Source organism: Opisthocomus hoazin, chromosome 1, assembly GCF_030867145.1.
Source record: "Opisthocomus hoazin isolate bOpiHoa1 chromosome 1, bOpiHoa1.hap1, whole genome shotgun sequence".
NCBI classification, from domain to species: domain Eukaryota; kingdom Metazoa; phylum Chordata; class Aves; order Opisthocomiformes; family Opisthocomidae; genus Opisthocomus; species Opisthocomus hoazin.
Genome location: NC_134414.1, coordinates 34,177,761 through 34,197,098, shown reverse-complemented (window position 1 = coordinate 34,197,098; position 19,338 = coordinate 34,177,761). Strand labels below are relative to the sequence as shown.

Sequence of the window (19,338 nt, the reverse complement as noted above, 5' to 3'; positions counted from 1 at the left end):
AAACCTGCTCCTCCTCCTCCGCAGCTGAGGGGCCGTGTTGGAGCACAGTGGTGGCTTGAGGCGGCGGTGGCTCGGCCGGCCTCCCACAGCCACCTACGGACAATTTATATGTATATATATGTGACATTTTATATACACATTTGTAAGAGAGGACACCGATGGTGCCCTGGGCAGATGGTAGGTGTCACCTCAGCGACCTTCACAATGCTGGCCCTGTGGGAAGGCACTCGGTCGTGGAAATTTACTGGTCGGTTATTCCCGGCTCCAAGTAACAAGAACCACATTTATCTTCCCCCCCCCCCCCCCCCCCCCTTTTTTTTTTTTATTTCTTTCTTGGAAAAGTGAAGAGAGGCAGGGCTCCCTGAAGCGACAGGCTGGCGCAGCCCGGCCCGGCCGCCTCTCCCGCCAGGGGCCTGTCCGCCTGCCTCCATGGCGTTTGCTCCTGGTGCAGTGCCCTTGCTCCTCATCTTCCAAACCTGTCCGGCTAGTGAGCCTTAACGCTGAACTTTTTGGGTCCTGTTTGCTTCTGGAGTATGGTCTCTCATCTGTCCAAAAGCTTTGGTAGAGTGTTTAGAGCCGAACTCAGCTGTAAAGACCGCTACAGTGAAAAGCCAGCATGCTATCATTGCACTTAACCGTTTTATTGCGAAGCATACTTTGGGATCAGCTTTGTGTCCCGTTCAGAGAGAATGCCATGGATTTTTAAAAGCTGTAGCTTGACTTGTGGCCTTCGGGTTACACAAGTGTTTCTTTAGCAAAAGCCCTAAAGCTGTCCCTACGGCACACAGCTTCCAAAACAGGGGCCGCAAACTGGACTCCAACAAACGTGGTAAATAGTGATAGCACAGCCTGTACCTACTTCACATGTTTAGTTATTTACAGAAAAATATCCAATATATGTTGTGCCGTGAACTGCTGATCTAGCATGTTTTGCAGACAGCAGATCATTTAAATACGTATGTTTAATGGCTTATTTATCTTCAAACCAGTTTGGGATGAAATTTTTGTTTCCCATGATTTTCGGCTGGTCTCTTACTTTGCCACATTTCACCCAGAAATCTCCCTTAGCATTTTGTTACAGTCTATAATATGATGCGACTAATGTAACCCATGTGGTACAACACTGTCTGTCGGGGGGGGGCGCGGTTTAAACGGATATTCAAAAACACTTGTTAAAAGAAATCTTCACAGCAAGAAATATCTTACTTGGTCTGAAGGAGCTTTATCAGTCACACCTCTTTACTTGAAACATGAGGTGAAACGCTGTCTCTTTCTCAAAATTGTGCCTAAAACCAATCTGATTTTAAGAGCAGCTTTAAAATATGCTTCCTTTCTTTTACTGGCCTTACTGTTACAGCCCATAAACATTTGGGGTCAAGAGCTCACTTCCTTAAAATATGCCAAATGGGATTAGTCTGGAACTTCTAAGAAGTAAATATTAGATGGAAACTGATGTTTGTTTATTTCGTATGGAGGGCATCATGATTCTCATTGGTAGCTTGTTGTTCACATAATTAGTCCCATTTAAGTCACTGCAGGATTTTTATTGCCTGTCACACACTGCGGGTTTGTTACAGTAAATGCTAAATGACAAACATTAATATCTTTAAAAAATATAAAAAAAACTTAGAGACTCAACCTCCAAATGACTCCCCATCCCATTTTTTTCCTCTGTGCCCCAGTAAGTCCTTTTTTCCCCAAAATGAGCCCTGGGAAAACAAACGCATCTCGCCACATGAGGTTAGCATTGCCAGATCAGTTGGACTCACGGGGATGGAGCTTTGACGAGCAGTGGCCGGCTGCGCCTTGCTGCCGGTTTCCTGCTCCGCTGCTTGCTTAACCTGAGAGGCTGGTTTTACAGGCCAGCAGGCTGCAGCACTCGTGGGGTAAACTGCATGCCGCAGCTCAGAGAAGTTGCCGGTGGTGCTTTGGAGCACATCGACTCCAGTGCCGACACGTGCTCAGTGGGCAGGAAGCCTCAGGGGACGAAGGTCAGTGCAGCTCTCATCCCTGCGCCTGTCCTGCCTCCCTCCAGGTGCGGAGCTCAGCTGCTGAGCACCCTGAGAGCAGCTGGTGACAGCTCAGTGTGACAATGGGTCGCGCAGGAACAGCAGCAAAGCTGTACGCGTGCCCTGAGCGAAGGCTTCGGCGCCGGACAAAATCAAGCAGATAACAACGTTGGTCCAGTGGAAGTAGGGCAAAAGTCGGCTGGTCAGCTGGTAAGAAACATATTTGCAAATGTAAATTCGTCAGCCTGTTTAGAGCATATTTGAACACCAAAATGTTTACAGCGCATGAAGAACTGCCCCAAGGAACTGAAGATCCGGGCTGCAATATTTAGAAGTATAATTGTGCTTGGTAATGAAGGGTTAATTCAGCTTCTGCCTTTCTTAAACGTGCATTTCTTTCACTGGGGAGGCCAAGTATTTAGGACCCTCCCACACTGGAAGCAAAATTATGCTCAGCATGCCTAAACATGTTTGTTGCTTGCAGGGTTTTTACTTTATTTCCTTGAACAGTAGCAGCAGAGACATTTTGTCTGGGAACCATGTTAGAAGAAGAGGAAAATGACGGGTCCCATCCATTTCACAAATGCAGGCGTGTTTGGAGGTCCTGCTGAAAGAAAATGATGGTCATCAACTTTTGTTCTCTAGCTCAGAGCTTCGTTCACAAAATGCAACTGTCTCTCATTAGCTCCGCAAAGTCAATCTGCAGGCTGTGGACAAGTGTGTTCCAGAAAGGTTCCCTGATCCCGCCAAATTCACGCGAGAGAAGGGAATTCTCTCCCGTTGTTACAGCATGCAATACAACACAACTAATCAGTTCTCAGAAAAATCATTCTTCTTTGCCTTGCTAGTAAAAACCGCTGGGACTTGCTTCTCCGCTGCCATGAGCTTTGTGGAAGCATTTACACCTGTGAAAACCAATGAAAAAAATAGTTATTAAATATGCTGGAATGGATTTAGTCATGTCTCCATGCAGCTTGCACAGAAGTAAGTGATGGTGCAGGACTGGAAAATCAAGGTCTGTTTATTGAAAGCAATCCTTCCACTCCCAGGGTCAGGCCTGTGGTTTGGAAGATGACACAGACAAGGTCTCAGATGAAAAACAGGTTGTGCTTGTACTTTTGAAATCTTCATTATAATGTGTTCTTGTGAGGATTAACATTCTGTAGGAAGTCTTCTGTTTTATACAGTTAATCTGACGCTTGCCAAGTCATAGAAGAAATTGTGTATGAAAATTAATTTTGTTCCTCGTTGTTCTATTTACTTTGGAGGTCACTTCTCCTTTCCTCTTTATGCGATATAAGCAAAACCCACCGGAGCAGAGCTTTGATCTATAGGCAATCACAAACCTCGTTAAAACTAACAGGCATGCTGGCCATGCTTCGTTCAGGAAGGAGCAATTAAGTTCTTTTACGGCGTCAGAAAGCTAAAAACTAGAAACCGCTGCCCACGGCACAGGGCTACATGGCCAAGCGCTAGGATGAGCTAACTCGTATGAGCAAGCACTAATTTGGGGAAAGTCAGAGAGGTTTCTCCAGGGACTGCCTGCGAATGCGGCAGCGAGCGAACAGATTGGTTGCAGCTGTGTTTGCCTGTGTGCATGTCCGGGACCGGAAAGACCGTGCGAGAGCCAGCAGACAGTGGGAGAAGCAGTGGTGCATGGCCCTGAGAAAAAGCCAAGGGACAGCTTCTTCTGGGCAAGCATCCTGGCGAGAGCAGCAAACTTGGACTGCCGCACAGTACTCCCTCCCGTTCGCTTCCTCTGCGTGCAAGGAAATGGGACGTGGCTGTACATTCTTTGTAAATAAACAGGGTTACACTAAGGAGATAACTGAATTCATCATTGATCTCCTCCCCCCCCCCCCCCCCCGCAGGAAATCTGTCAAAGTGTTGAGTATTAGTTAACTGCGTGGGTCAAAGTTCCGTATGCAAAACTACAGAACTTTTCAGTACCGCTAAAATAGTCATCGGAGACCCCGCAGATGTCAAGGCAATCTCTGAAATTCAGACCTCAAACCAGCAGTGGATCATTTCAATCACTGATGATCCTTCATGGATTTTTAATGCCTGGTATTTCTACAATGCATATTAAAAGTAGCTTTTATGGAACAGTAACAAGAAACTGCTTTCTCTGATCCCTCGTTTGGAGTATTTAATATAGTCCAGATGTATCTGTTGAAAAGAAATGTAGTCAGATATGATACAGTTGTGGAACGTTTATACGTGCGTAAGGTGTTTGATACACAGAGCTGTTTTGAATAGTTTATTTGTGTTATCTTACAGCATCTTCTTACCAAGCTGCTATCGGCATCAAAGCTCTTGCAGATTTATTGTCGTATTTAGCTCCCCGCATCGTACATCTCAGATTGTCCCTCTCCATTTGAGAGTACGCTCACACCAGCACCGCTGAATAAAGCAGTGTGGTTCTAGAAGTCACTGTCCTGATGCTGGAGCGCACTCTGTGTGTGCTCTGACACCTCTGCCACGGGACGTGAAGCCTTAACCTCCTTCGGTGGGCAGGCTTGCAGCCAAGGGTAAGGCTGGAAAATGCCCTCAACTCACCTCTTTTCCTTGGTGTTTCCCTCTAGGAGACAATTACAATCTGGTAGGTCTGTGGAAGCATGGCTTCTGAGAAGCCTTACTGATGGGGTATACAAACCTGGGAGGGGAAAAAAAAACAAAGAAAAGCTGCTTTTAACTCCATCTACATTTATCAATCAGTTTTGTGCCAGACATCTTCTCCAGCACAGCACAGGGGGTGCCTGGGGCCCGGAATGAGCAGCTGGTGTGGCTGAAGGGCAAGGCTGTGTTACTTTTGGCAGCGGTGCTGGCAATAGCTGGCTGGAAGCATTTGTGAAATTCTGGCCTGTGAGGGCAGTTCTGGTTGATGCTGACGTGCGTGCAGGCTGCCACCGAAACAGGCCCTCTCGCTGGCTCATCCTGGCATTGGTGTTTGTTTGGCTGCGGGATCAGCTGGCTGCCAAAATTGATCCTGCTGAAAACTTTTTTTGTTTTGTTTTTAACTGGATTAGCTTTCAGCTCTGTTGGCAAGTGGATCTAGCCTAACATGTGGCCCCATGAATGTTGGAGCCGGCGGAGAGGAGGCATCAGGAAAGCATGACTAAGGGAAGCGAAAAGGATGGAATTATCTCTTTTGCCAGTAGCACAGTCTCAGCTTGGCTTAACCCCCTGTGAATCTACCTCTCGGGGTAAAATTACCTGTTACAGCTTGAGTCCCCTTAATGGCTTGCTTCTGCAGAAAGGGAAAAATCTTGTTCCTCTTTTCCTCACTCCTCTGATGTTAGACCTGGTGATTGCCTGATCTTGCACTGAACTGGTTTAACTCGTTAAATCAGCAGAAAACTCTTCTCCCCCCCCCCCCCGGCAAAGAAAAGGGAATAGGGTTCTGCTGGCTGAACGGGTTGAATCAGCTCAGTAGAGCATCTGTGGGGGCTGGCAGAGCTGGTACAGGTGAGAAGGGCAGCAGCAGTCAGCTCTGAGGTCACTGGCTGGACCACAGCATGCAGCTTCATTCTCAGAAAGTCCTGTCTAAAGGCTTAGTAGAAGAGCCACGATCCGGCTTCTCTCTGTAGTTTAGAGGTAACAACAGGCACTATCCTGTTGTCTTACAACAAACACAGTGCTTGTCTCATAAAGCTGGAAGTTGCCACTATTTTACAATTCCTTCCAAACTCGTACTCCTGTATTTTCAACCGTCCCATGGGTAAGTGACACTTAGGGTAAGTGACATTTATCCTAACACTTCCCTTCAAGCCAGGCCTCTCCTTTGAGCCTAGATTTCCCTTGGTTTTGTTTCCTTATTAGATAGGGAAATATTACCACAGATCTATTAATGCTCTTTTCCATCAGCCAGAACTTTTCTCTGAAGCTTCAGCAAATGGCCTCTGATGCTTGGGGAAGACGCTCTGCGCTCCCTCAGACGCGGGAATGCAAGCTCATAAGCAAACCGCTGTTGAGAAACCTCAACAAAGGGTTACAAAGAGCACGGAAAGGTGGAACTGCGCGTGTGCAAAACAGTTGGTTGTGCGCAGCTCCCTCAGTCAGACAGAGGCAGCAAAATGCCCAAATTGTATTTGATCACGCTTGGGACAGCCATGGTACCCTTAAGTACGGTGCTGGCTGTCCACCAAGCGCAGAAATCCCGTGCTGTGTTTGCCCAGAAGTTCAAGCTTTCATCTTTGACAGACGAAAGCTCAGGCAAGGAGGGACAAGAGTATTTTCAGATGGTCCTAATGAAAAGAGATATCCCGGGCAGGCAGGCGTCCACTCTTTTGCCCATACAGCTCCTTCTTCGTCTCTAAGGAGACAGAGTAGGACCAGTCCAAAGAATTAATGAAGAATAAAATGTACTCTAAAAATATATCAGGAAAAATGTTATACGAGAAATACGGGAACTTAATGATGAATGAGGAATCTGAAATGCCATGTTGCTGTTAATATCTTTAACCATAAAATTACGGAGAGGATTAGTAGAATCAAGAAATTCTTGATATAAAAATGGCTGTTGGGAAAGCGTGGACTGGGGTTACTTGGAAAATGTAAATGTGCAAGCATTGGGATGTCACTTGAACGCAGTTTGGGTAGCTGAGGAATGGATTAAATTATCACTGTTCAAAAACTACCCAGAACTACTTGTTTTTAACAAATGGCAAAGAAGATGCTGGACAATTAAGAATAAAGAAGCAGGATGCTGAAGTGTACCTGAAGGTCCTGGTTGCTTTAGTGCAGCACCTCTACCTTCCGGGGCCGTTCTGCAGTAGATGTGGGATGAAACGCCCAAGGGTGTGAGCACTCTGAGGGGGGTGTTTGAAAATACTTGTCCTTGACCAAACTACCCCCGATGAGTCCAGCTGAGAGGGCAGGCCAGCGCGGGTGGAGGCCGCAGGAGGGAGGGCAAGGAAGAGGAGAGCTCTTCCTTCTGGCTGCAGTAAATTGGGGAACCGCAGCCTCAGCGTGTTATCGAGTGGCTTTTAAAACCCAGATTCCTAAACAATCAGAAGAAAGGTGTCAGGTGTGTGAGAGAGATTCGTTCGATAGAAACAGGGTCTAGCCTGTGACGACACTTGTGCGGGTGGTCCTGAACGTGAACAGTCCCCCCCATGCCGGCGAGTGACGTGACTGTGGTGGGTGAGTGCGGAGCAGGGGAGTGACAGGGGTGCAGGAGGCAGAGCGCCTGCGTTTCGGAACAGCTTTTGACGTTGTGTTTCACAAAGCCTGACTCGAAAGTTGAGTTCAGTTTGGCTGCGACGTGAGACCCGTTGACTGGGAACTAACTGAAGGACTGCAAAAAAGATACAGATCGCAAAGGTCCTCCGCGGTCTCGGCGCTTCCAGCCGTGGTTTCGTAGCCCTGTAACTAGCGGGTCCTCCCAGGCGGACGCGGGGTCCCTGCGGCTCGCTGGGACCAGTCCGTGCCGTCGCGGGAGCCCCGCGTGGGTCTGACAGGCCGCGCTCCTCTCCGACACCTTCACCGGTAGGAGATGGCGCAGCCAGCGCCTCAAGGCGAAAAGGAGCCCATCTCCGTCCCCGGACGAAGCGCGCCAGGACACCCGGCCGCGATACCGTTATTTTCTTCAGGAAGAGGTGGAAGACGCCCAGCGGGATTGCCGCCCAGCAGCGCCCGGCCTGCCGCTGCGCACCGCGGCCCGAGGCCGGGCTTAGCAGCGCTCACCGACTGCAGAAACCCGCAAACGCCCCGGCGGAGGAACGGGCGGCCCCGCCTCGGGCTGCAGACCCCCGCCGCCGGCTTAGGCTCCGGTCCCCCGGCAGCCCCGCCGCCTTCCCCTGCCGCTCCCAGGCGAGCGGCGGAGCAGCAGCCGCGGCAGCTCCTGCCCCGGGGCCGGCTCAGCGGCCGCCGGCCAAGGTGGGTGGGCGCGCCCCGTCCGCGCCGGCGGGCAGCGGCGGCCGGGGGATCGCTTCTGCGGGCCGGGGCCTGCCCGCCCCTCCCGGGCCGAGCGGCGGGGCGCGGCGAGGAGGGGCGTGCGGCGGGGCGGCCGGCGCATGGCGGCCCTCCGCATCGCCCGCTGCCGCTGACCGCGCCGCGCCCAGGTGAGACGGGGCCGGGCCGGGCGGCGGGGGGCGGGAGCGACGGCTGCAGCCCGGGCCCGGAGCGGGGGGCGGCGGCTGGGGCCAGGACGGTGAGTAGCGGGGGCGGCGGCGGCGGCGAGGGCCGGGCCCTGCTGGGCGGGTGAAGGCCGCGGCGGCGGCTCGGCGGGCTGCTCCGGCCGCGGCCCTCCTCCCGCAGCAGGCCCGCACCCCGCGGCTCCCCGGCGGAGCGGCTGCGGCCTCAGGGCAGGCCGCGGCGGGCGGCGGGGGAACGCCGTGGCTGCGGCGGGCGGCGAGGATCCCCCCGGGATGGGGGGGGGGGGGGGGGGGGGGGGGGGGGTTGTTGCAGCGTGCCCCGGCGCTGCCCAGCCGCGCCCGCGGGGCCGTGACCGCGCTGAGCCGGCGTTGCTCGTTTCTCCGGGCCTTGCCGCCCCTCCGGAGGCTGAGGGTGCCGGATCTGCCTGCTGCTCCCGGGAAGGACTCCGGCCGTGGAATAACCGGTTTAAAGCACGGCCACGTTCCTCGGCTCTTTGTGGCCGAGGTCAGTCGCTCCGCGTTGAACCGTCTGCGCTGACCCTCCGCCGGGCTTCGGCTCCTCTCGCTGCGGGGAGCAGAGTTCGGGTCGACGCTGCTGGAAGGGCGAGCTCCCAGCTGCCGTCCCCCCGCCTTGTCTCGCCCCTGCGGGACCCTGCTGTGGGCTGACGCAGCACACCCAGTCTGACAGAAGGCTGGAGAAGTTGCTCGCAGGAGATCCTGCCAAGGAGCGGGGTGCTTGTGAAGGAAGGGAGCCCGGGATCTCTCCTTGCCTAGCTCAGCTGCTCGTGGAAGTGCGGCCTGGCTCGGTCAAGCTTTATTTAGAATACTTACACGCCATCGCAGGAAACTCGTAACTCGAGACCTATCTTTTTGTTTTGTTTGAAGCTTGGTGAAATTTTGGTTTTGCTTTCGGCCCGCTGCTGGCCGATAAACCCAACTTCTGTGCTGAGAAGCATGCTAGATGAATTTCTTCTGGAGCGTGGGAAAAAGCTACTGTGGTTGGTTTTGCTTTTATGGTTTGATTTGTTTTGCCATTCTTCTTCCTAGCGATAAAACTATGCAAGTTGCTCTTGCTGATGGCTGACATCTGCTGGGTTTGTACCCAGAGGGTTTGCGCAGCTCAGGCTCTGCCTTTTGGCCCGTGTGCTGCGAGTGGGGAATTCCGTCCAAACCTGGATCGGAAGCTACCCAGAGAAATTTCCAATGGAAAAGTTGAAATGTTGCTGTAGTTCCTCACACAAATACCAAGCTGTTAATACCAGAGGATGTTTCAATCTCCAGGCAACTTACTCTCTGAAATTAATGTCCTGAAGAAGACAGAAGTTCAGCTGTCCCAACCAGTCCTGCAAGTTTTCAGTGGTTTTGGTGTGGTGTTACTGGTGGTGTGGTAAAAGAGGAAGAAAAACGCTTGTCGACTTCTTTTTTTAAAATCCTAAGTTCTAATGCTGTCATACAGTGTTTTTGAAGTTCAATTATATTTCTAAAACATAATTATTTAATTGGATAAGTGGCGTTGGAATGCACCAGGACAGTTTTATTTGGATCACAAAATCTTTTTGTATATGTTTTTTTGTATTTTTAGGAGCATGAAAGCCTTCAGTGTTTGTCCTGCAATTTTGATGGAACGTGTTGTAGTAAGCATTTTCTGCAGTGGTTTGCAGCCCTCGCTGTCAGGCATGCAAAGCTGCTTTTCCAGCTCCCCAAGTAAGAAGTAAAATTCTCCCTGATAAAGGAGACGGACCACAGCAAATATTTTCTGCATTGTGAATTTCCATTTACTGAAAGATGGGGAAGTGCCATTTTAGTTTTGTAGTTATTATCCTCTCAACACATGAGCACAACGGACCTTTGTGCTGCTACCATGGCTAAAAGCTGTGAGTACAAGTGGGGAAGAGGTAACTATTCATGAAGCAGAAGACTCAAGAGTATAGGGGCAACATCAGCCTCTTCCTGCCACCCCATTCTGTTCATCAGTAGGAGGAGGACGGAAGAGAAACCTTGATTGTTCTAGCACTGAGGGGCGCTTCAGAATTATTTTCTTCCCACAGAAAATGAAGTTTCTGAATGGGATCTGCGGCCTTACAGGAAAACTTTGGCGGTAAACGGAGCCATTAGACCTTTTCTCTGGGCCTTTATCCCCTAGCTGTAGTGGTGGCCACCTTCTGCCTTACGACCTCCGTCCTGAGGCTGAGTAGAAAAGCTGGCAACGTTTTCAGCCTCTCCTTGTCCAAACAGGCGTGGGGAATCCTCCTCGTCACTGGAGAAGCATGGGAGGTTTGCTGACATCTTTCAAGAACAGCCCTTTCACTGTGAAGTCTCACTGGGACTATATCTGCTTTCTTGTGAAAGAAACTCAGAGCTGACCTTGCTTTTCTTCCCTGTAGTTATCTTTGCTTTGGCATTGATTTTATTGCTCTTTTTGTCCTGTGCAGCGTGGATCTTGCTCTACAGCTCTCCTCTTGGCTCCCGTGCTTGCCACTTTTTATCTCTTTGAGGGGAGAAGAACCTTAATAATAACATACAAACTAATTAAAAGAGCTCATTCATATGCCTTACTGTCACAGGCCTACTTTCATGCTCTTTTCTGTGATACATTGTTTAATCTATAACAGGAATTTTATTACATATATGGATGAATACATATTGTATAATATGGAAGGAATTTATACAAGGGAAGCATCTTTCTAATTATAGCTCAAAACTAAGTGTTTGAGAGTTTTGGCTAATACAAACCATCACCCATTTTGGTGTTCATTAGCTATTTGTTTTCCTAGAGCATGCTGTAAATTATAAGGTGTCTGCATCTGAGAACTTCGCTTTGGCTAGAGGCACCGGGAGAGTAGTGTGCTGGGTCCCTTCACTCAGACTTTCCAGGACAAAGAAGTACGTGATAAATCCTCTTCCTGTAGGTCCTGTCCGCAAAAAGAAATTGCTGCGAGAATGGATTTGGAAGTAGAGATTGCGGATGAGTAAAAACGGTTAACAGTTTTGTTTCACGATGAGTTATCAAGGGTTATGGGCAGTTGTTCTTTGAATTATTTTAACTTTGTGCCGAGTAGCTCAACGATAACACGTGCACTTGGTTGTTTACAAATACTGCAGGAGCAAGAGAAAAGCTAACTTTGTAAGTTAGTGGTGACTCCCCTTTGTCTTCGCAGGTAGAGCAAAGAGCCACATCACATATTCTGTAGGTGAAGAAATTATGAAGCTGGGCTTTTTCAGTCACCTTTAATATTGCCTTCTTAGAGTAGGGGTCCATGAGGTTTGAAACATAAACTTTGGATGAGCTGAGCAAGCAGAGAGTAATCAAATCATATCATATGGCGTATCACCTGGGTCTCTTGTGAAAATTCAGTTTCTGGGTATTGCATCAGTGAAGAAAGACGTAAGTCTTGAACTGTTATTATGAATACATGAGTTATTTTCATTCAAAGTCCTTGCTGGGTTTGGCAAGCCTATTTTTCCTGCACTGCTAGCTGAGAAGCCAAAAATGGTTCTGCCTGGACAGGGAGCCGACTTTGTGCCTGCCATCTGGTGGCCAGATACCACAGCTAACTGGACTGGTTGCAAGAACCCAGCTGAGGCTCTGTCTTAAGGATACTCGAGAAAAAAGCAGATCCTTTTCTCACTGAGCTTTGTCTTGGATGGGCATTGTTTTTTGCGCGGTTTCCCTGGAGGAGAAACAGATTTTGTAAGTTCTGTTATCATCTTTCTTCTCTTTCCTAGGACATGATGGAGCTGCTAGAGGAGGACCTCACCTGTCCCATTTGCTGTAGCCTGTTTGACGATCCTCGTGTCCTGCCCTGTTCACACAACTTCTGCAGAAAGTGCCTGGAAGGAATTCTTGAGGGAAACGTGCGGAATGTGCTTTGGAGGCCGTCCCCTTTCAAGTGCCCCACGTGCAGGAAGGAAACTCCCGTTACCGGAGTCAGCAGCTTGCAAGTCAACTATTCCCTGAAAGGTATCGTGGAGAAGTACAACAAAATCAAAGTCACTCCAAAAATGCCTGTGTGCAAAGTGCACAGCGCGCAACCCCTTAACATTTTTTGCCGGACAGACATGCAGCTGATCTGTGGGGTTTGTGCCACCCGTGGTGACCATACAAAGCACGTGTTCTGTTCTATCGAAGAGGCTTATTCCCAGGAGAAGCGGGCTTTTGAAACCCTGTTTCAGGGCTTTGAAACCTGGCACTGTGGAGATGCCCTCTCGCGGCTGGATACCTTGGAAACCAGTAAGAGGAAGGCTCTGCAGATGCTGACCAAAGATTCTGACAAAGTGAAGGAGTTCTTTGAGAAGCTGCAGCACACGCTGGAGCAGAAACGAAATGAGATTCTCTCTGACTTTGAGACCATGAAGCTGGCGGTGATGCAGGCCTATGATCCGGAAATCAATAAACTGAACACAATTCTGCAAGAGCAGCGGATGGCTTTTAACATCGCAGAGGCCTTCAAAGATGTGTCTGAACCCATTATATTTCTGCAACAGATGCAGGAGTTCAGGGAAAAAATCAAGATGCTCAAAGAAACCCCTTTACCTTGTTCCAGCGTGGACATCAGCCCTACGATGAAGAGCTTTGATACCAGCCAGTGGAATGGAATAAAACTAGTGGATGTGGACAAACTTTCCTTACCGCAGGAAAACAGCACTCTTAAATTCAAAATTCCCTCAGTCTTTTCGCGCAGATTTATAGTGACCTCTCTTATTTGCTTGTTTATTCTTGCTGTCACCAGAATGTCCTTCGTGGAGTCAGTCGTTGACAATCTCCAGTGCTGGAAATCTCAGTTCTTTACAATTAGCTTGTCCTATTTGGCAGATACAGTGGAGATAGCAGATCATGCTGTCTTTTACTGGGAACAGATGACAGATGGAGCTTCACTTCTAAGAGAAAAGTGTAAAAACTATACGTTGGTTGTACTGGATAATGTTGCACAGTTTGTGTGCAAATATAAACTCTTGTAAAGTCCCTGCTGAAATACAAGAATGAAGAGAGATCTGGTGAAGAAAACGTAGAACTTCTTAAAATTAATTGTTTTTTAAAGACTTCCAGTGGGAACATTCATGCTGTTTGCATCGTTTGAGCACGAATAAACTGGAAGATGAAATGGAGCTTTGAAGAACACGTTGTTTCTGGATTCTTTTGTCAGTGGCAATTATGGGAATATTATTGACTGTAAATCGTATTTCTTACCAAATCATAAGGCCAAACTGTGTACTTAGTTTAATATTAATGTAATTGTAGAACACAACAAAAAGTGCCACTTCCTAAAAAGTCACAGTTAATTTTTTTTTTTTTTTTGCTAACTGGGAGGTGGTTTGGAAAGAGGAAGAATGGTTGTGATTGAGAAGAGCGCTGTACTGAGAGGCTTCTTGGGGACTGCCCGTCCCCTGCAAAATACAGAGTGCATCGTTCACGTTCTGGATCCACTTTCTATCTGAGGATGTTACTTCTCGCTGAAATAGATACATGTATTTTTTGTATAACCAAATGTTGTAATTATCCCTTGCATTCAGATTGCTGTAGATATTGGTTATTGTTTACATGTTCTATACAAAAATATATCTTCAGGGCAAGCATAAATTCTAGGGGTAAAGAGAAATCAGTTGAGGTTGATAAGAGAAGAACAAGCTGCAAGGTAGTATGAACTTTGCAGACAGTACATACTTTGCAGTTTACTTTTCCAGCATGAAATTGTTGGGGTAACTTCAGCTGTCTTGTTAGATCCACGTTTCTCTGCAGCCACACTTTCTTTAAAAAGTGGCCTTACTGTAAACAGTGCAGTGTGGTGAAAGGCATGGACCGGTCAGCCACACGAAGGCAGCTCGAGCCTCACAAAGGTGGCAGGTGGAGCAGTTTGTCTCTGCTCCCTCTGTGTCTCTGCAGATCGTAATTCCAAAAGCCAGGGAGAATGATGGGACGATTCCTTGGAACAGAGTGCACAGCGTGACAGGAGTGTGGATGTTGTTGGTCTTTGGAAGTGCTGTAGTGCTGGAACATATATAGGCTCTTCTACTGTTACTGTATTTTTGTGTACCTTGTTTCAGGAATTAATTGAATTTTGTGAGTGTATTGACTCAGCTGTAAGATAACAGTGATTTAAAGTGAACTGGAAGCTAGACTTCTCTGAAATGCCTTTCTTTAAGAGCTTACCATACTGAAATACATTGCTTGAAGCACATCTAGCCTCTTCTTGCTGTGGTCCTATGAGCAGCAATATATAGAATGAAAACATTTAGTTGACATTTCTGGGAAACAAATGTAACATGTGCCATACTTTCGGGATATTCGTTGGCCTCTCAAGGTTTAATAAGTTGTGACGGTCAATTCACTGTCTTCTAGTAGTCCTTGCAAGCTGTTCATTTCAAAACTAAAACATTAAATTCCAAGAGTCAAAGTTTCCAAGCAACCAAACCCTGCAAACAAAACTACTGCACATGATATTTACATCTTTGTTGCCTGGGAATCCTGTTGCTGTTCCACACCTCACTCCAAACATTTTGCTAAAAGCACTGAATGGTTCTTGCAGCTGCGGTTGTCTTGCAGGTTAGGAAAGATCAAGTCAGAAACATGTAGATCAGAGAGTTACAATTCTTGAGTGGCTGAGAGAGCAATGAGTAATCGAGAGGTGGTAGTTCTGAGCGTCGGAGGTGTGAGATTTGTAACCCAGGCTTCCACCTTGCAGCAGTTCCCTGAGTCCAGGCTAGCGCGGATGTTGAACAATGATGACTGGGAATTTAAACTGGTGAATGGAGAGTTTTTTGTGGACAGAGATGGAACTTTGTTTAGTTACATCATGGACTTCCTGAGGACTCTCCAGGTCTCCTTACCTACCGATTTCTCAGACTATCAGAGGCTGCAGAGAGAAGCAGAATTCTATGGGCTCTACCCTCTGGCCGACCTCCTGAGCCAGGAACACTTGCTGAAGCCGAGGCTGGAGATCTTGGAAGTGCGTTTCTCTCTCCAAGAGATGCAGGCCTTTTTCCGGATCTTTGGCTCCTGCAGTACCACTGTGGAGACTCTAGCTGAACAGATCACTGTGTTTACAGGGCAGCAATCAGGACAGAGCTGGAACAGCCCTTTTCCTTCTCAGAAACCACTTGTTCCAGTTCCTTTGGAAAGACCATCTCATCACGACATGGTTTTTCGGTGTGGTACTGACTACTCTGCTGGTGACCAGTTTGTGGCCAGGTACTCTCCCCAGTCTGACTTCTCTTTATGGAAATGTCTTTGTGACTTCCAGTTCATGAAGTGTGCGCTGTGTGCTAGCAAAGCTTGTGTTAAAGAAACTATCAGACAGCTGTCTGAGATAAAAGAAATAGATTTCCTTCTTTCTGCTAGTTTAATGTTATCTTTTTCTAGTTCTGAAATACCCAGTTTAATTTCTGTTACACTGATATTTGCCTGTTCTTCAGCTTTCTAAAATACTGTTCTTGATGCTTGTTTTTGAGTTCTGTTGGGGCTTTCTCTCTCTCTGCTCTTTCCACCTCACTTGCTGTCCCAGGCTTTAGAATTTCACAGCATCAGTGACCTTCTAGAGGACTTGAAAAACACAGAGTAAAATGAAGCAAAGGAAACAAAATAAGGAGTGAACTACTGGGGAAGCCGAAAGTCTCCACCAGCTCATGGTCCAAAAGACTTTCGTATGGAAAAGAGGAAAAAGAGAATGGCTAAACAGGTTAAAAACACCAGTGGAACTAAGACAGAAATCAGGGACTGGAAAGCTTTTGGAGAGCCTTTTCTTGGAGGGAGGGAGAAGGGGTAGATTATTAACTATATGCTACACAGTGGGTTTTCTTTGAATTCAGAGCCAGGTTCTGTTTTTATGAAGATTACTGTATATCAGTGATTTTTGTGATAGCAGTATCGTATTCTAATGACAACTTAGATTTTTTTAAACAAGCTTTTGCTGGATGTCTCTATTGTTTGGAGACGTGTTCCTACTGTATAAGAAAATGTAACCTGATTTGTCCTCTGTGGCTGTTAGAACATCTGGAATTTTATGGGAATTTCACTGAAATATTTCCAAAAGGGTTATTTTCTCTGAATATATGAATGAACACAGCAGTCTTTTGATTATTTAAAATAAATAATAAACTTTATGTTTCTTCTAGCTTTCTTTAGCTAAGAAAGTAGAAGAAAAACTACTTTGCATTTGCAAAGCAACATACATTTATATGCCAAACCTTAACTTTATAATGTATTACTGATTTTAATGGACTAACAATTGGTTGAGTAACTTAGGGCAACTTAAATAGTGAGGAAAATGTTCCTGATTCTTCCTTTGTTTCTTCAGACTTTGTAAAAATTTTCCTCTGTGGATCAATAGAAAAGCTTATCTTGAGTAATGAAAGAAGTGAAGTTTGATTATGTTGCCTGCTGAATTTCTATTGACTTAGTCTTTGTGGTGACTGTTTTGCCTTTTTAGTGCTTTCCATGAATGTTTGGTGTACTTTCCCATGAGCTGTGGAACAGTTTCACCCCTGTCAGCTTATGTATTTTGTAATAGTATTTTTACCTGACCTCTGTTCCTCAAAATGTCTGGATAGATTCTTAAACTGTACTTTATATCAAGTAAAATCATTTGAGGCAATGTGAAAATGATTTCCATACTTGTTACCACAAGACCTGCTGTACAAGGTAACTTTGCAATAAATGTCACTGTTTGTAGAGAGCGATCCCGTGTAATGAAAAGTGATGCTGCTGGGGTGAGCGTGACTTCACTGTCCTTTCCGTCATTTACTCTTGCCTGAAAAACTGTTGCAGCATTATACAGAGCATGCCATTCACCTCTCCTCCATTCAATGAAATGAGATGGAGGTTATCACAGATGTTTCTTAAGAAAGTAAGTTTTGGTGTGGGGGTCAAAGAGCAGTGCTTCTTCCCCAACATGTTACTGGATGAACTGAGAATTACTGTTCTTATAATGAGGGAAAGAGCTAGATTGTCCTCAAAGGAGGAAAAAAACCCCAGAGCCCTGGTTGCTGTAAACCCATGCAGCTGTGCTGACTCGCACCATCTGAGGACCTGGTTTGTTTTAAAAAAATTGATTCCATCCTTCAAGAAGTAATTAAAGTGTGTTGTAACTGGGTTTTTTTTGTATTTTAGGTATGTTTCCATAAAGCCTGATAATAGAAAGCTGATTAACGGTACGAATGTGCTAGGCCTGCTGCTTGACACTTTACTCAAAGATGGATTTCACCTCATAAGTGCCAGGACCATCTCCAGTGAAGAAAAAGTCGAATGTTACAGTTTCGAAAGGATGAAGAGGCCAGCAGGCCTTACCATCACAGTGGACCAAACCCCAGGGAGCTCCGGGATAGCACAGGCAAAGAGAAGCCAAGCGCAGAAAGGGAAATAAAGGCTTCTCCTTTCATATTTGAAAGTGGAAGAGGGGTGTGTCAGCACTAGTGGCCTTTTTCTCTTGGCTTGTTTGAAACTGCAACTATCGAGGGAAGTAACAAACAAACAGAGTTTTGTTTTTTTTCAAGTATTCAGGAAAGAAAATTGCTTTCCTGCCTTTTACCACTCCACCCGCTTCAACTTTAAATAAAAGAGCCATGGATTCAATACTGGTTTTGTGGAGCAGATTCCAGCATTTTCAAGGCTTGTTTTTGTTTGTGGCTAAAATTCATTCTAGGACTCACAAAAAATCAGCCATTCCTTCTAGAAAATAGTTTTTATGTTCTGTGCTAATCTGTCAGTAGATTTTAAATATGTGATAATACATGAAGAAATAACAGCTTGACACAACTGTCATCCCAACAGTTTGGAGAAGTGGCTGGAGGAGGAATGCAAACCCCGACGACTGGATATTGCTTCTACTTTCAAAAGATACACATACACTGATTGTCTTGCAGTTAGCTGAAAGCAACGTAGCAGCAACATCCCATGTTGTATTGCTGTGTGACTCCAGACACGGGAACGTGGCGTGAAGCCACCGCTAGTGTCCATGAAATAACGCGCTACTGTCTCTCACAGAATGCTCCTCTGTCCTCTCCTCCCACTCCAAAGGCATTAAGCAGCCCTTCAGTGCTGAGAATTAAATGATAAAGGTTTTTGTGAACAAAGGGTCAGTTAATTTTTAGAGCTTTAACACTGAAAAGAATGAAAATGTGATAGTCCTTCAGATGGAAGAGCTAGTACGGTTTTAAACAAAGGATTTCTTAACGCTTGCTAAATGCAAAACATATTTAGGAGGAAGGCTTGGCAGAAGTGGCTTTAAAAGCCTTGGGAGTGTTGGCCCTGTACAATGCTTTGTAAAGATGCCAAAATTAGCTCAGGTACCAGGAGAGGTTAGTTAATGAGGCCTTACAAATTAAGAATTTTTTGTCCTCCCTTCAAGGCAGGGAAAGAAGATAGCAATAACTTCAAGGATTCATTATTTGAGTCTGACTTTTGTTGTTGATAAAACACCATCTTTCCAAAGTTACAAACAGTCAAGCAGAGCTTGCCTGGGCTTTCTTGGCTCACTAATTAGATCTGGCTTTTCATTAGCTTTAAAATGTGAATTTGTTACTTCATTTGCACCACTTAAAAATGGGGGTGGGTGGTGGGAATCACCTGCCTGTTTCTTCCCCTTAGGAGTTTCAGTGAAAGGGATCTTCCCAGACTGGTGGTGCCACTATCGGACATCTCTCTTCTTTTGCTACCACTGTAGTGCATTTAAGCTTGATGCAAGTTCAGAAGTTCAGTGGCAACAGTGAGGTCCACTTTGCTTGTTCTAGGGCTTTCTGGGTTGAGAATAACGTGATTATGGGACTACATCTCCTAAGCTGCTTACAGGTTATATAATGTAATAAATGTTGAGGAACACAAGAGTGAATGCTTTCAGTTCAAGTGGGATTTTTTTGTCAATAATGTCAATATGTTCATATTCATCTTGATATAAGACATTTTTTTACAGTGAGAACCATGATTCAGTGGAACAACCTCCCCAGGGGTGTGGTGGAGTCCCCATTGCTGGAGGTTTTCAAGGTGTGATTGGACAGGGTCATAGAATCGTAGAATGGTTTGGGTTGGAAGGCACCTTATAGATCATCTAGTTCCAACCCCCCTGCCATGGGCAGGGACACCTTCCACCAGACCAGGTTGCTCAGAGCTCCATTGAACCTGGCCTTGAACACTGCCGGGGAGGGGGCATCCACAGCTTCTCTGGGCAACCTGTGCCAGTGCCTCACCACCCTCAGAGTAAACAATTTCTTATATCTGATCTAAATCTATCCTCTTTCAGTTT

General features: G+C 46.7%; 2 protein-coding genes and 1 long non-coding RNA gene across 8 annotated transcripts; 2 read left to right on the top strand and 1 right to left on the bottom strand.

Annotated features, from left to right (window-relative positions):
* Positions 1 to 1,523: 1,523 nt before the first annotated feature.
* On the bottom strand, positions 1,524 to 7,883 carry LOC142361442 (uncharacterized). The gene is made up of 3 exons (XR_012764069.1): positions 6,729 to 7,883; positions 4,569 to 4,665; positions 1,524 to 2,914 (listed from the first exon to the last, which is right to left on the bottom strand). It is a non-coding gene; the product is annotated as an uncharacterized LOC142361442 (long non-coding RNA).
* TRIM13 (tripartite motif containing 13) lies at positions 2,201 to 14,718 on the top strand. 6 transcript variants are annotated; one of them, XM_075421441.1, is made up of 2 exons: positions 2,201 to 2,219; positions 11,834 to 14,718. In XM_075421441.1, the coding sequence occupies exon 2, from the start codon at positions 11,837 to 11,839 to the stop codon at positions 13,064 to 13,066; it is 1,230 nt and encodes a 409-aa protein (XP_075277556.1). In that variant the 5' UTR covers positions 2,201 to 2,219; positions 11,834 to 11,836; the 3' UTR covers positions 13,067 to 14,718. The 6 variants fall into 6 exon arrangements, with proteins under 6 accessions (XP_075277556.1, XP_075277518.1, XP_075277524.1 ...); XM_075421403.1 differs by lacking the exon at positions 2,201 to 2,219 and adding an exon at positions 7,263 to 7,889; XM_075421409.1 differs by lacking the exon at positions 2,201 to 2,219 and adding an exon at positions 7,991 to 8,074.
* KCNRG (potassium channel regulator) lies at positions 14,706 to 19,137 on the top strand. Its single transcript, XM_009942779.2, has 2 exons — positions 14,706 to 15,293; positions 17,211 to 19,137. The coding sequence occupies exons 1-2, from the start codon at positions 14,716 to 14,718 to the stop codon at positions 17,461 to 17,463; spliced, it is 831 nt and encodes a 276-aa protein (XP_009941081.1). The 5' UTR covers positions 14,706 to 14,715; the 3' UTR covers positions 17,464 to 19,137.
* Positions 19,138 to 19,338: the final 201 nt, after the last annotated feature.